General features: G+C 36.1%; 1 protein-coding gene across 5 annotated transcripts in view; it reads left to right on the forward strand.

The window, feature by feature from the left end:
* Positions 1–14677, forward strand: part of SHOC2 (SHOC2 leucine rich repeat scaffold protein) — a 93797-nt gene that overhangs the window by 56719 nt on the left and 22401 nt on the right. For all 5 annotated transcript variants that reach the window (XM_003825582.4, XM_034931455.2, XM_008950912.4 and 2 more), the window contains one exon: positions 9363–9500. In XM_003825582.4, the coding sequence (XP_003825630.3) occupies positions 9363–9500 (138 nt within the window). The remainder of the gene's footprint in view (positions 1–9362; positions 9501–14677) is intronic.

Raw genomic sequence — 14677 nt, forward strand, 5'->3', positions numbered from 1 at the left:
ATTCACTCAGCTTTGTTTATTTTAAAATCTTTATTTTGCCTTTTTTTTTTTTTTGAGGCAGGATCTCACTCTGTTACCCAGGCTTGAGTGCAGTGGTGTGATTATGGCTCACTGCAGCCTCGACCTCCTGGGCTCTAGTGATCCTTCCTCCTCAGCCTCCCGAGTCGCTGGGACTACAGGTGTGTGCACCACACCCAGCTAGTTTTTGTATCTTTTGTAGAGGCAGGGTCTTACCATATTGCCCAGAGTGGTCTTCAAACTCCTGGGCTCAAGCAATCCATCCACCTCAGCCTCCCAGAATGTTGGGATTAAGGATATGAGCCACCACACCTTGCTGCCTTCGTTTTTGAAAGCTGTTTTTCCTAATATAGCAATGCTAGTTTGAAAGTTTCCTTTTTTTCCCCCTCAGTATTTTAGACACCTCTGCATTTTCTTATAGCTTGCCTAGTTTTTGACAAGAAGTCTGCTGTTATTCTGATCTTGGAGTTTATAAGCCTCTTGGATCTGTGGGTTTATGGTTTTCATCAAAATTAGAAAAATTTTGGCCATTATTTCTTGTAACTTTTCCCTTTCTTGGTCATTTTTTTTCTATTATGTGAGTCTCTTATTACATGTATATTAGACTTTACATTTTAGGTCATTGATGCTCTGTTTGTCCATGTGTGTCCATGTATATTTTAGATAATTTTATTGCTATTTTTTTGTTGTTGCTGTATATCATTTCTTCTTCAGTGTCTAAATCTTACTATTCTATACGATGAAGTTTTCATACCAGGTATTTTGTTTCTCACCTCTATACATTCCATTGGGTGTCATTTTTATTCAAGTTTTCTTTACCTTGAACATATGGAGCTCATTGTTTAACAGCTTTTTCACTGTCCTTGTCTTATAGTTTCCTCTTTTATTTTTGTTTTTATTGCTACAGAATGATTTTTCTCCTGGTTGTGGGTCATATTTTCCTGCTTCTTTGCATGTCTGGTAATTTTTTTTTGAGACAGAGTTTTGCTCTTGTTGCCCAGGCTGGAGTGCAATGGTGTGATCTCGGCCCACCGCAGTCTCTGCCTTCCGGGTGCAAGCGATTCTCCTGCCTCCCGAGTAGCTGAGATTAGAAGCATGCACCACCACACCCGGCTAATTTTGTGTTTTTAGTAGAGATGGGGTTTCTCCATGTTGGTCAGGCTGGTCTCAAAGTCCCAACCTCAGGTGATCCGCCCGCCTCAGCCTCCCAAAGTGCTGGGATTATAGGCGTGAGCCACCGTACCCATCCTGCATGTTTAGTAATTTTTAATTGGATGTGAGCTTCATAACATTTTCACATTGTTGAGTCTTGGATTTTGTTGTATTCTTTTAATAGTGCTGGACTTTGTTCTGGCATACAGTTAAATTTTTCTGTAGTCAGTTTAATCCTTTCGTGGCTTGCTTTTAAGCTTTGTTATGGTAGTTTTAGTAGCCTTTTGTCTACATCTAATTTAACCCCACTACTAAGGTAATAAATTTTGATGACTCCCTGATAAACTATATATTATGAGGTCTTTTTGTGGCTGGTAGGAATTCACACTATTCACAACCTTGTGTGACTGCTGGGAATTGTTTGGGTTGCTGCTGCTAGGTCTTTGCCTAGCCTTTGGTAGTTTGTTTGTACCTAATGCAGATAAGAATTTAGGCAAAGACTGCATAAGACTTTCTTGCAGATTGCACAAATCTATTTGCTGCTCTCTTCTGTCTCCAATTCTGCCTCCCAAATTCTAACCATCTTGGCTTTCCTAGACTAAAATCGTTTGCCCTAACTTAGTAATAACTATTGGCCCTTGTTCTATATTCCTTCCCTGCTTTTTCTGTGACCTGGAACCTGCCTCCAGGCAGTAACCTGGGGCAATCATGGGACTTCTGTTGTTTTCCTGTGATACAAGGGAATACAGTCATATATGGCTGTTGTCTGCAGTCTGCAAACCATTTTCTCAAACATTTTGTTCATTTTCTAGTTGCATCATGGTGGTAAATAGAAGACAGTCTAGTAATTCTTGATTGGCTAGTATAAATAGCTAATACTGTAACTCCTGTGGATTCCATTATCCTCTGAAAAGTATTACATTTTGTTCTGCTAGGCGGTTAAATTGCTGTTGAGTCACCTTGACCGTAGAGACTTAGATTTAGCTCTTGTAAGGGTGATGCTATTTGGTTATAGCCTTAAACCTAGGGTAAATTCCTTAGTTTTGAGATGTGATCTTTACTCTCCTATGTTATAGCCCTTTTGGAATTTTGTTTATTACTCTCCAGCAACTTGACAAGACTGAAAATCCAAACTCTTAAAGACCACAGTTGGCAACTGTTGAAATCTCTGCTCAGCTCCTTTAGCCTTCTAGCTGTGGTTCTCCCCTTGGGCTCCTTGCAGTCTCCTCTCCCACATGTATTTTCGGAGTCAGCAAGAATTTGAGGAGTGTGTATTTGAAGATTTTAGGGCTCTGCTCTTTGTGATTTCCTCCTTTACAGAGTATCCAACCTTGAATTCCAGTCACTCTTATAACCCTGAACTCTGTCCTTTGGCTTCTTAGGCAGTAGGACTCTGGCTTTTGACTTGAGATTTTTCACCTGCAGATTTTTTAGTTACTTCATGGTAAAAGCTTTATAAAAAGGCATTTATGAAAGTAAATCTCATGTGATTGCTGTATTAGTTATCTATTGTTGTGTAACAAATTACTCTAAAAGATAACTCTTATAACAACAATCATTTGTTATCTTATAGTTTCTTTGTTTTGGGTATCAGGCACAACTTAACTGGACCTTCTGATTTAGCGTCTCTCACAAGGTTTTTCAGTTATAGTGTTAGCCAGGGCTTGGGAAGACTCATCTGGGAAAGGATACGCATCCCAGCTCATGTAGTTTTTGTTAGGATTTAGTTCCTAGCAGGTTGCTGGAGAGAGGGCTTCAATTTCTTGCTGCTGGCTGGAGACTGCTCTTAGTTCCTTTTCACATGGGTCTTTTCAACATGGCAGCTTGCCTTATCAAAGCGTGTAAGCTAAGACATCAATAAAGTGCTAGCAAGGTGGAAGTCAGAATCTTTTGTAACTGAATCACAAATGTGACATCCCATCACCTTTGCCATATTCTGTTGGTAAGAAGCAAGTCACTAAGTTTAGCCCACACTCAAGGGGAGGGTAATTATATAACGTATACAATTATTCATGAGGCAGGGCCATTGGGGGTTATCTTAGAAGTCTGCCTATTACAGTTCTCTTCTTTTAAGGGTAAATTCCCTCTAGTTTTAACTTTGGTCTCCCTGTATGCCTTTAAGTATTTTATCCACAGTTTTAAATTATCAACACGACTCCACCACCCTTAGCCAGAGCTCAGTGTTTGCAGATGTTAAATCCAGCTTTCTCTTAGGACAAAAATGTTCTACCATGATAACATTTTCTTCATCTTTTTCCCCCATAGTTAGCCACTAAATATTTTACATAGATGTCTCACTGATATCTTAAATTCTTCATGACCAAACTGTAACTTCAGCTCAACTTTTCTTCCTTGTGGATTCCATTCCTCTCTCATAATTGCATCTTATCTTCTCTATCAACCCAAGCTCAGTATCTTCGGATCAGAGAATTTTGTTGTTGTTGTTCTGATTCTAGTCAAGGTGTAGCCTACTCACTAGACAGGTACTGGGCCACCAACTGTTTGTTACTAGTTTGCCCAAATTAAGAACAGAAATTGAAAGTAAGCATTTAGAATCTTACATAACAATTTGACATTGCTGAGACATCCAAGTGTGTGAGTTTGTGTTTTAAATATTCATCTACAACCAGTTGGGAACAGCAAAAGACAAAGAACCAGGCCTTCACCATATGTAGTCTGAAAAGCGTTGTTCTACCCCATTCCTGTCACTTTTTTTTTTTTTTTTTTGAGACAGTCTCACTCTGTCGCCTAGGCTGGAGTGCAGTGGCGCAGTCTTGGCTCACTGCAAGCTCTGCCTCCCGGGTTCATGCCATTCTCCTGCCTCAGCCTCCCGAGTAGCTGGGACTACAGGCGCCCACCACCATGCCCGGCTAATTTTTTGTGTTTTTAGTAGAGACAGGGTTTCACCGTGTTAGCCAGGATGGTCTCGATCTCCTGACCTCGTGATCTGCCCACCTCGGCCTCCCAAAGTGTCCTGTCACTTTTTCTTCTCTCTTGATAGTAGGCCTGTTGTTCACTCACTTACTTCCACTGCCATTGAGGTAGTATAGACCTTCACACTATTTCTCGTGGGCTAATTGCAGTAGCTTCAACCTAGGCTCTGTGTTTTTTATTTGTCTTTCTCAAGTCCATCCATTCAAACCTAGAGAAAACAGACTTTTTAGAACAGTACTCTGATTATCATGGTTTGCTTCAAAACTTTAAATTGTGCTTTATTATCTGGTCAAAATGGTCTAGATTCCTTAGGTTGATATTTAAGACCCTAGATTTCTCACTTTGTTCCCCTCCTCTCCTTATTGCTTATTTTCCCTCCCAATCCCCTGGGTCTCAGTTCAAATATGCTTTTTTTTTTCACCCCAACTTCCCCCAACAGTCAGTTCCAACTTCCTTTCCTTATGTGTTTTCTTGTTGTTGTTTACAGCAGTTATCACATTCTGACACTTTATTTCCTTATTTTATGATTCCCCACTGCATGCACACTACAGTGTAAGTTTCATGTGGATGGAAACTTGCTTTGTTTCCTGCACTGCTGAATCTTTCATGTAGATGGAAACTTGTTTCATTTCCTGCACTGTTGAATCTCTAGTAGGTGCACAGTAAGTTTTTCTTTCATGAATGAGTCAGTGAAATGGGTCACCACCTTAAAGATAAAGAACTTTGTGAATGGCCATGAAGATCCAAAAGAATGGCTCTTTAATGGTGAAATTTTATAAGCAAGCAGTGAAGGACCTATTTGGAGCAGAGACTCTCTAGCCTCCCTCAAATCACATTATAGTCTTTTTACGAATTGTAAGTTTCATGAATACAAACATTTAGTATATTGTAGTCTGTTTCTTCAGTGCCCAGTATTGTGTCTGGAAAAAGAGAATGTACATATCAATAATTTTTTGTCTGAATGAATGAATTAATGCAGTAAGTGTTCCTACCAAGCTCCCAGCTGTGGCTTCTACTCCTGGTGACTCTGTATCACATTTCTCTCCAGTTCTGGGGCAGAGGTTTGTCCTTAGATCTCAAAAGGATGTAAGAAAAGTTGATAATCTTCACTTTGTTCAGCCTTTTTCTTGTGAGGACAGGAACGATGACTTCAAAATTTTTTATGTGTTAGATTGGAAACTGGAAGTTGGCTGTAAGTTTTTATAGAAGATTTTTACTAAATTGAGGTAATTCCCCACTGTTTCTAAATTGGTGACAGTTTTTAACATGAATGCATTTTGAATTTGTTAAAAGTTTTCCTTGTATGAATCATCAAATGATCTTACTTCTTTAGACTGTTGATATGGTAAATAACATTGATTGATTTTCAAATATTAAACCCACCTTGCATATCTGGAATTAATCCTAATCATACTCGGTCATGATGTATAATCCCTTTTATATTGTTGAATTCAGTTTTCTTTTTTATATATTTATTTATTTATTTTTTTTTTTTATTATACTCTAAGTTTTAGGGTACATGTGCACATTGTGCAGGTTAGTTACATATGTATACATGTGCCATGCTGGTGCGCTGCACCCACTAACTCGTCATCTAGCATTAGGTATATCTCCCGATGCTATCCCTCCCCCCTCCCCCAACCCCACAACAGTCCCCAGAGTGTGATATTCCCTTTCCTGTGTCCATGTGATCTCATTGTTCAGTTCCCACCTATGAGTGAGAATATGCGGTGTTTGGTTTTTTGTTCCTGAGATAGTTTACTGAGAATGATGATTTCCAATTTCATCCATGTCCCTACAAAGGACATGAACTCATCATTTTTTATGACTGCATAGTATTCCATGGTGTATATGTGCCACATTTTCTTAATCCAGTCTATCATTGTTGGACATTTGGATTGGTTCCAAGTCTTTGCTATTGTGAATAATGCCGCAATAAACATACGTGTGCATGTGTCTTTATAGCAGCATGATTTATAGTCCTTTGGGTATATACCCAGTAACGGGATGGCTGGGTCAAATGGTATTTCCAGTTCTAGATCCCTGAGGAATCGCCACACTGACTTCCACAATGGTTGAACTAGTTTACAGTCCCACCAACAGTGTAAAAGTGTTCCTATTTCTCCACATCCTCTCCAGCACCTGTTGTTTCCTGACTTGTTAATGATTGCCATTCTAACTGGTGTGAGATGGTATCTCATTGTGGTTTTGATTTGCATTTCTCTGATGGCCAGTGATGATGAGCATTTTTTCATGTGTTTTTTGGCTGCATAAATGTCTTCTTTTGAGAAGTGTCTGTTCATGTCCTTCGCCCACTTTTTGATGGGGTTGTTTGTTTTTTTCTTGTAAATTTTCTAATATTTTGTTGAGAATTTTTGTGTCTTAAGTTCCTGACATAGAAATCTCATGAGAGACATTGATTTATAGTTTTCTTTTTTGTACTGTCTTTGATTTTAATATCAAGGTAATACCTCATAAAATGAGTTTGAAATTGTTTCCTCTATTTTTTGGAAGACATTGCATAAAATCAGTGTTAATTCATTTCTAAGCATTTGGTAAAAGTCTGCAGTGAAGCCATCTGGACCTAGAATTTCTTTTTTGAAAAACTTCTTAGTTACAAATATTTATTTAATGGCAATAGTACTATTCAGGTTTTCTGTTTCATCTTGATTGAGTTTTGGTAGTTTGTGGCTTTGAAATAATTAGGTTATATCTTGTAAGTTTTTGAATTTATGATTTTACTTACAAAGATTTTTGTAATATGTCCTTTTTATCTTTTTAAACACCATAGGATCAGTATTCCTTTTTTTTATTGCTAATATTTGAAATATGTGCCTTCTCCCTTTTTTATCTTTGTAAGACATGGCAGAGGGCTATAAACATTGATTTTTTTCCACCAAAAAACTATCTTATATTTACATTATTCTCTTCCTTTTTTCATTTTTATTGATTTATACTCTTATTTTTATTACCTTCCTTTTGCTTGCTTGGACTTATTTTTATCTTTTTCTGTTTTCTTGAGATGGAGACTTAGATTACTGATTTGAGATCCTGCCTCTTTTGTAATGTAAAAATTTAGTGCTATAAACTTCCCTCTTAGCACTGGCTTAGCTATGTCCCATAAGTTTTTTTTATTATAAAATATGCATAACATATAATTGATCATTTTAGCCATTTTTACTTGTAGAGTTCACTGGCATTAAGCACATTGACATTGCTGTGCAACGATTACCATTATTCATCTCCAGAACATTTTCGTCATCTGAGACTGAAACTCTGTACCTGCTGAACAATAAGTCCTCATTCCCCTCTCTCCTCAGCACCTACTAACCACGGTTCTGCTTTCTGTCTCTATGAATTTGACTATTCCAGGTACCTCATATAAGAGGGATCATAAAATTGTTTTTTTGTGTGTGGCTTATTTCACTTGGTTTATAATGTTTTCCAGGTTTATCCATGTTTAGCACCTATCAGAAATGTATTCAAGTCTGTATAATACTCCGTTATATATACATACCACATTTTGGTTATTCATTCGTTAATAGACACTTGGGTTGTTTCCACATTTTGATTATTGTAAATAATGCTGCCATGAACGTTGGTGTACAATTACCTGTTTGTGTCCCTGCTTTCAGTTCTTTTCGATATATGCCTTGAAGTTGAATTGCTGGATTATATGGTAATTTTATGTTTAATTTTTTGAAGAACCACTGTACAGTTTTTCACAGCAACTGTACCATTTCCCAACAGCAGTGCACAAAGGTTCCGATTTCTCCACATCCTCACTAGTACTTGTTATTTTCTATTTTTTGATAATAGCCATCCCAGTGGGTATGAAGTGGTATCTCGTTGTGATTTGCATTTCCCTAGTGATTACTGATGTTGAGCATCTTTTCATGTGTTTATTGCCCACTTGTATATCGTTAGAGAAATATCTATTGAAGTCCATTGCCCATTTTAAAATTGGCTTCTTTGAGGTTTTTTGTGGTGGTCTTGTTTTATTGTAGTTCTTTATATATTTTTGGATATTAATCCATTATGAGATATATGATTTGCATATATTTTCTCCCACTATATAGGTTGCCTTTTCACTCTTCATAGTATCCTCTGATGCACTAAAGTTTTTAATTTTGATAAAATCTAGCATCGATTTTTCTTTTTTTTATTATGTATAGCTTAAAAATGTGTTCCACACCCATTCTTCAGAGTTCTGTAGTTTGTGCTTTTCTGTATCTCCAACCTCTGCCTTAAAAAATAATAATAAATAGAAAAATCTTGACAAGACCAATTAAAAATGAAAAGGTTTTTTAAAGCTCAATAACACTGCAAGTAATTTAAATTGCCAATACAGAGCTTTCAACCAGAATGGAAAGGGAGAAATATACCTTATTTTCTGTTCTTTTAGAGTCCTAGTAAATTGAGAAGCAATTTTTATTTATAAATGTCAATTTATGCATTTATATAACATCAGAACACATGCATATTTGAAAGCATATGTGAGATTTCATATTTGAAAGCTGGATGTAGCTCACAATCAACTTGAACACCTTCCAAAGGAGACTGAAAACAGTACACAGATAACCAACTTTGGCAACACAGTGAACTGCTAGACCTCCTAGATACTATAGGCATGAGAGGAAAAAGAAGATACTGATAGCTATTAATAGCTAACTGGATATTAAGATTATCTTGATCCATTTTGGTAATGAAAATTCAAGATTAAAATTCACAATTATCAAAGTTGTAAAACTTTTAAGATAATATTTTAAAATCACTTTTCCATTTCCATTTATTTCCATGTCTTGAGGTAGATTATGACCCTCAAACTGAACTCAAGGTGTATCTGATATTATTGTGCTGAATTTGGTTAACAAAATCAGTACTTCAAATTTTGGAATATATGTAAACATTTGTGGCTGAATTGGTTACTTAAAGAGGTTGGAAAAGTAATCATTCAGAAACAACATTTTAATTTTATCAGATGTCATCTTGAAGTAGTGGTTTCAGATTTGTGGTTGACTTAGTTTTTGAGAAAGAAAATACAATTGTGATACAGAAAAAAGAAGTTTTTATTTTCTGGCAATGCAAGTATGTTCACTAAATGATTTAAAATTTTAAAATAAAAGTTGCCTATCTAATAAGGTTATGTTTCCAGTTGTTTGTGTTCAGAAATTATAAATTTATTTTCTTGCTTAGAAGTATTATCTAGTATGTTCTTTAATAATGCTTATTGAATTTTTATGTTGGTCAATTTACAGGTGAATTATGTAACCTCATTACGCTGGATGTAGCTCACAATCAACTTGAACACCTTCCAAAGGAGATTGGAAACTGTACACAGATAACCAACCTTGACTTGCAGCACAATGAACTGCTAGACCTCCCAGATACTATAGGTATGAGAGGAGAAAGGAGATATTGATAGCTGTTAATAGCTAACTGGATATTAATAGGACTATTTTTGATCCATTTGGTAATGAAAATTCAGGAGTAAAATTCACAATTACCAAAGTTGTAAAACTTTTAAGATAATATTTTAAAATCATTTTTCATTTCCTTTTCTTGGCAAAGAAAATAGGTTTTAGGAAATGAGCCCAATGGGATTATAAAAGAGAGAGAATATTGAGTTACATGTATATATATTCTGTCATAGTTTGAATTGCAAAATGGGTGGCTTTTTCTATTTCTGCTTATTTCTGAGTTGCATGTTATTATACTGGGTGTGGTCCTTTCTTTGCTAAAGTGTTCCATACTGAAAAATAAAACCATTGCTATTTAGTTTTTTAAACATGGCCAATATACTTTAAAGTTTGTTTATCTGTAATACTAAGGAGATAAGCAAGGAGATGACTTGAAGTTCAAAATATGTTTTAGAGACTTAGCCAAATTGCAAAAAATTGAATTGAGCTGTGATATGTTCTGTGTTTATGTAGTCTTATTTTTCCGATTGCCCATAAATTTATACCAGTAAAGTGAATTTAAAAAATTCTGATGCCTTTTTAGTTATTAATGTGGTATAAGGATACTATAATGTTTATTTAGAAAAATTACATCTCTACTTAATTTACATAATTTCAGTCATGAATATTTAGTATTTTAATTTTTTAATTTTTATTTTTTTTGAGACAGAGTTTCACTCTGCCTCTCAGGCTGGAGTGCAGTGGCGTGATCTTGGCTCACTGCAGCCTCCGCCTCCTGGGTTCATGGGATTCTCCTGCTTCAGCCTCCTGAGTAGCTGGGACTACAGGCGTCCACCACCACGCCTGGCTAATTTTTTTCTATTTTTAATAGAGATGAGGTTTCACTATGTTGGCCAGGCTGGTCTTGAACTCCTGACCTCAGGTGATCTGCCTGCCTCTGCCTCCCAAATTGCTGGGATTACAGGCGTTAGCCACCATGCTTGGTCCAGTCATGAATATTTTAGAGGCATGATTACTAAATCATTTGAGGCCTGTGATGATGTTATCTTTCTCCAGAAGAGTTTTTGTCTGCCTCTGTTGGGTACCTAGTAGAGAGGGGATCACTTTAATCAATTCGTGTTCAAGGCTTGAGATGTTTGTGGTCCCCCAAGTGATTAAAAGTTTTGCTGCAGGCTAACTGGATGACTATTTTATTTCCAGTTCACCCTTACTGGTAGGGTGCAGCTCTAGAGGGTCCCAGTTGAGGTTGATGACTAGAGTCCCCACCCTTGGCAGGCCCTAGATTTTGACTCTTGCTGGAAAAATAACTTAGCCTTTTAGCTGCATCTTCCAGTTAGGGCTGTGTTCTTAGGACAGAATTATCTCCATTGTTTTGCTTGTATCTGGGTTCCCAGCTTGTTTCTGTTCTGGTGCTTAGTCATTATGTTGTTAACTCTCTGATTTTGGTTTTGGAAGATGTTTTTATTTATTTATTTTTTTATTGGGAGAATTTATTTGAATTACCTACCATTACTTGAAACAAAGCAGTTGTTAGGGAATTTCTTAGCAGGGTTGAGTAGACTGTCTTAGGTTATACAGGACAATTATTTACAGAAAAGCAAGCTGAGACATGGATGTAATAGCCGTTAGAATCTATGTTTCCCTGATTTTTGGCCCATGACACTATCGTATTACTATTTGTAGTGGAAAGAGATTACATATTCTAGTTAACTGGTTTATGGTTTAGATGTCCCTCTGAAAGGCAAGATTGTCTCCAACACATAATGAATTATTCTATTAATATCCAAAATAAATATTCTACTAAATGTCCTGTATAAAATAAGAGAATCAGATTTCTGGTTCAAGATAATAAGGACCAAGCACAATTATTTCATGCTTTTTTTTCTCTTTAAAATCTATTGAAATGGCCAAGATGAACAAGGAGATGTGACCTTAGGAGAAAAAAAAATAGGATATTTAAACTGCATGTTTAAAATATGATGAGGCTGATACAAAAAGGGAACAAAGAATAAAATACAATTCTTAGAGATATGTTTGCCAAATCAAATTTAATGGAAAATTCCATATAACCAAATGAACACAGCCAGAGACCAAAGTGATGATCTCTAGGATAAATTAAAAGTCCCCTAGAATCTATATCAAAAAGAAATGTATACAAAAGAAGTGAAAAGTTAAAAAGTCATGGCAGATAGGACTAGACGTTCCAGAAGGCCAAATAGTGGTGATAGTTATAAAATATAATTTTATAATGTTTCCCTGAACTTGATAAAAAACCGGATAATAAGACCAAAATTGCTTACCAAGAAGAAATAAATTAAAAAGTTACATTCTGGTGGTAGTTTTAAATATTAGATGTATTTGTTTTGAATAAATAATAAATTCACATGTAATGTTATGCAACCTATCTTTACCTGGTTTTTGGTTTCAGGGTAATGCTGGCTACGTATGTTCAATTTTTGGAATAGTTTGTATGAAATTGCATTATTTCTTCCTTTAATATTTGATAAAATTCACCAGTGAAGCCATCCAGGACAGGACTTTTCTTTATGGGAATTTGTTTTAAAGCAATTTCAATTACTTTAATAAATATAGGGCTATTCAGGTTATCACTTTCTTCTTCAGCAAACTTGGTCATATGGGTCTTTCAAGGAATATATTTGTTTTATTTCAGTTATCACATTTAAAAGCATTAAGTTGTTCATAACATTCTTATTATTTTAATATCTGTAGAATCTATAGTAATGCCACCTCTCTAATTCCTGATATCAAGAATTTGTATGTTTTCTCTTTTTCTTAATCATTCTGGTTAGAAGTATATCAATTGTATTGATCCTCTCTTAGTTTTATTGATTTTCCCTATTGTTTCTCTGGTTTTTATTTCATTGATTTCCATTTTGAACTTTATTTCACCAGCTTACTTTGAGTTTTATTTGTTCTTTTTCTAGTTTCTTATGGTGGCAGCTTGAGGTCATTAATTTGAGACCTTTCTATTATTCTCATAAAGACAGTTAGCACTGTAAATTTCCCCTTAAGTACTGCTTCAGCAGCATCCCACAAATTCTGATATGTTGTATTTTCCTTTTAAAAGTATTTTCTAATTTACCCTTTTGTTTCTTCTGTGATCTATGGCTTTATTAGGTTGGTACAAAAGCATTCGCGGTTTTTGCTATTACTTTTAAAGGCAAAAACTGCGACTACTTTTGCACCAACCTGATAGAAGAATGTTATTTTGTTCCCAAAAGCTTGACAATTTTCCATGATATATTATTGACTTCTAATTTACCTCCATTGTGGTCAAGAACATTCCTGATAGGACTTGAATTCTTTCATCATGGTAAAAGTATTCCATGTGCAGTTTAATGTGTATTCTACTTTTGTTGGGTGGAGTGATCCATAAATATGAATCATGGTACAGATGAGGCAATCAATGAGTTTATTCTACTTTCTGCCGTTTCTGGAGGAGTCTCTTTTTCTTCTTATTTTTGTTAACTGCATTGTCAGCATAGGTAACATACCTTGTTGTACTAATTCCCATTTTTGTTTTAGTCTTAATGTTCATCAGCAGTCCTGTTGCCATAGTTGCCTCAGTCATTTCTTGGTTGGCTGAAGTCAATCTGGTTGGTAGTCATTTTCTCAAAAATGGTTCATGGGAGCAATATTCTCCTATAGTTCTTGTATGTGTGTAGCTTTTATAATTTAAGAACAATTTAGATAGATACAAAATAATTGGATCAAACTGCCTTTCCTTGAGGATCTCAGTAGAACTTGTTAACAGGTAGTTCTACCTTCTTCTGGAATTGAATGTACAAAAATAAGAGGCCAGTCCATTTTCTTTTTTCCCCATGATAAGTGGCTTAGTCATTTTGCTTGGCCAGCCAAAGTATTATTTCTAGATTTCTGAAATTTTAAGAACTATATTTTATTTATCAGTGTTTATTTTTCAGGATCATATTTTCCTAGTATACTCTGGGACAATTCAACATATAGGTTTAAGTTTTATTTCAGTACAGTGTTCTTCAGTATATTCAGTATATATTCAGTGTATATATGCTTTCTGTTTGCCATATATATTCAGTGTATATTCAGTATAGTGTTCAGTATAGTAAATATGTCACACAGTGACATTTAGTTTGTGTTGTATGTTTTTACATTAAAATATGTATCTGTAAGTTTGGTTAGTATGAACAACAAACTAATTGGAATGGTAAAGAAGAAAAGAAAGAATAATGCATAATCTCATCATAATCACTTTCAGTGGAATGTCACATAAAAGCACTTTCAAAAAATGACTTTATAAGATCCAAATTCTTAGTCTTAGAAAAACAAAATGTTCAAGGGCTGAGGAATGCGAGCGCACGGTGCGGGACTGGCAGGCAGCTCCACCTGCAGCCCCGGTGCGGGATCCACTAGGTGAAGCCAGCTGGGCTCCTGAGTCTGGTGGGGACATGGAGAGTCTTTATGTCTAGCTCAGGGATTGTAAATACACCAATCAGCACCCTGTGTTTAGCTCAAGGTTTGTGAGTGCACCAATGGACACTCTGTATCTAGCTGCTCTGGTGGGGACGTGGAGAACCTTTATGTCTAGCTCAGGGATTGTAAATACACCAATCAGCACCCTGTGTTTAGCTCAAGGTTTGTGAGTGCACCAATCAACACTCTGTGTCTAGCTGCTCTGGTGGGGCCTTGGAGAACCTGTGTGTCGAAACTCTGTATCTAACTAATCTGATGGGGACGTGGAGAACCTTTGTATCTAGCTCAGGGATTGTAAACGCACCAATCAGCACCCTGACAAAACAGGCCACTCGGCTCTACCAGTCAGCAGGACGTGGGTGGGGCCAGATAAGAGAATAAAAGCAGGCTGCGGGAGCCAGCATTGGCAACCCGCTCAGGTCCCCTTCCACACTGTGGAAGCTTTGTTCTTTGGCTCTTTGCAATAAATCTTGCTACTGCTCAAAAAAAACAAAAAACAAACAAAAAAAACCAACAAAATGTTGCTTTACTCTACTGCAAATCAGACAGGAGAACCAAAATTTAAGATACTTGAAATGTTATGAAGTGATTTTCTTATCCTTCTCGTTGATGTTTAGTCACTATGTATATCTTAGGATATTAAACATGCTAGACATTTTATTGTTTCTTGAACATATCAGGTA

Source organism: Pan paniscus, chromosome 8 (assembly GCF_029289425.2).
Source record: "Pan paniscus chromosome 8, NHGRI_mPanPan1-v2.0_pri, whole genome shotgun sequence".
Lineage (NCBI taxonomy): Eukaryota > Metazoa > Chordata > Mammalia > Primates > Hominidae > Pan > Pan paniscus.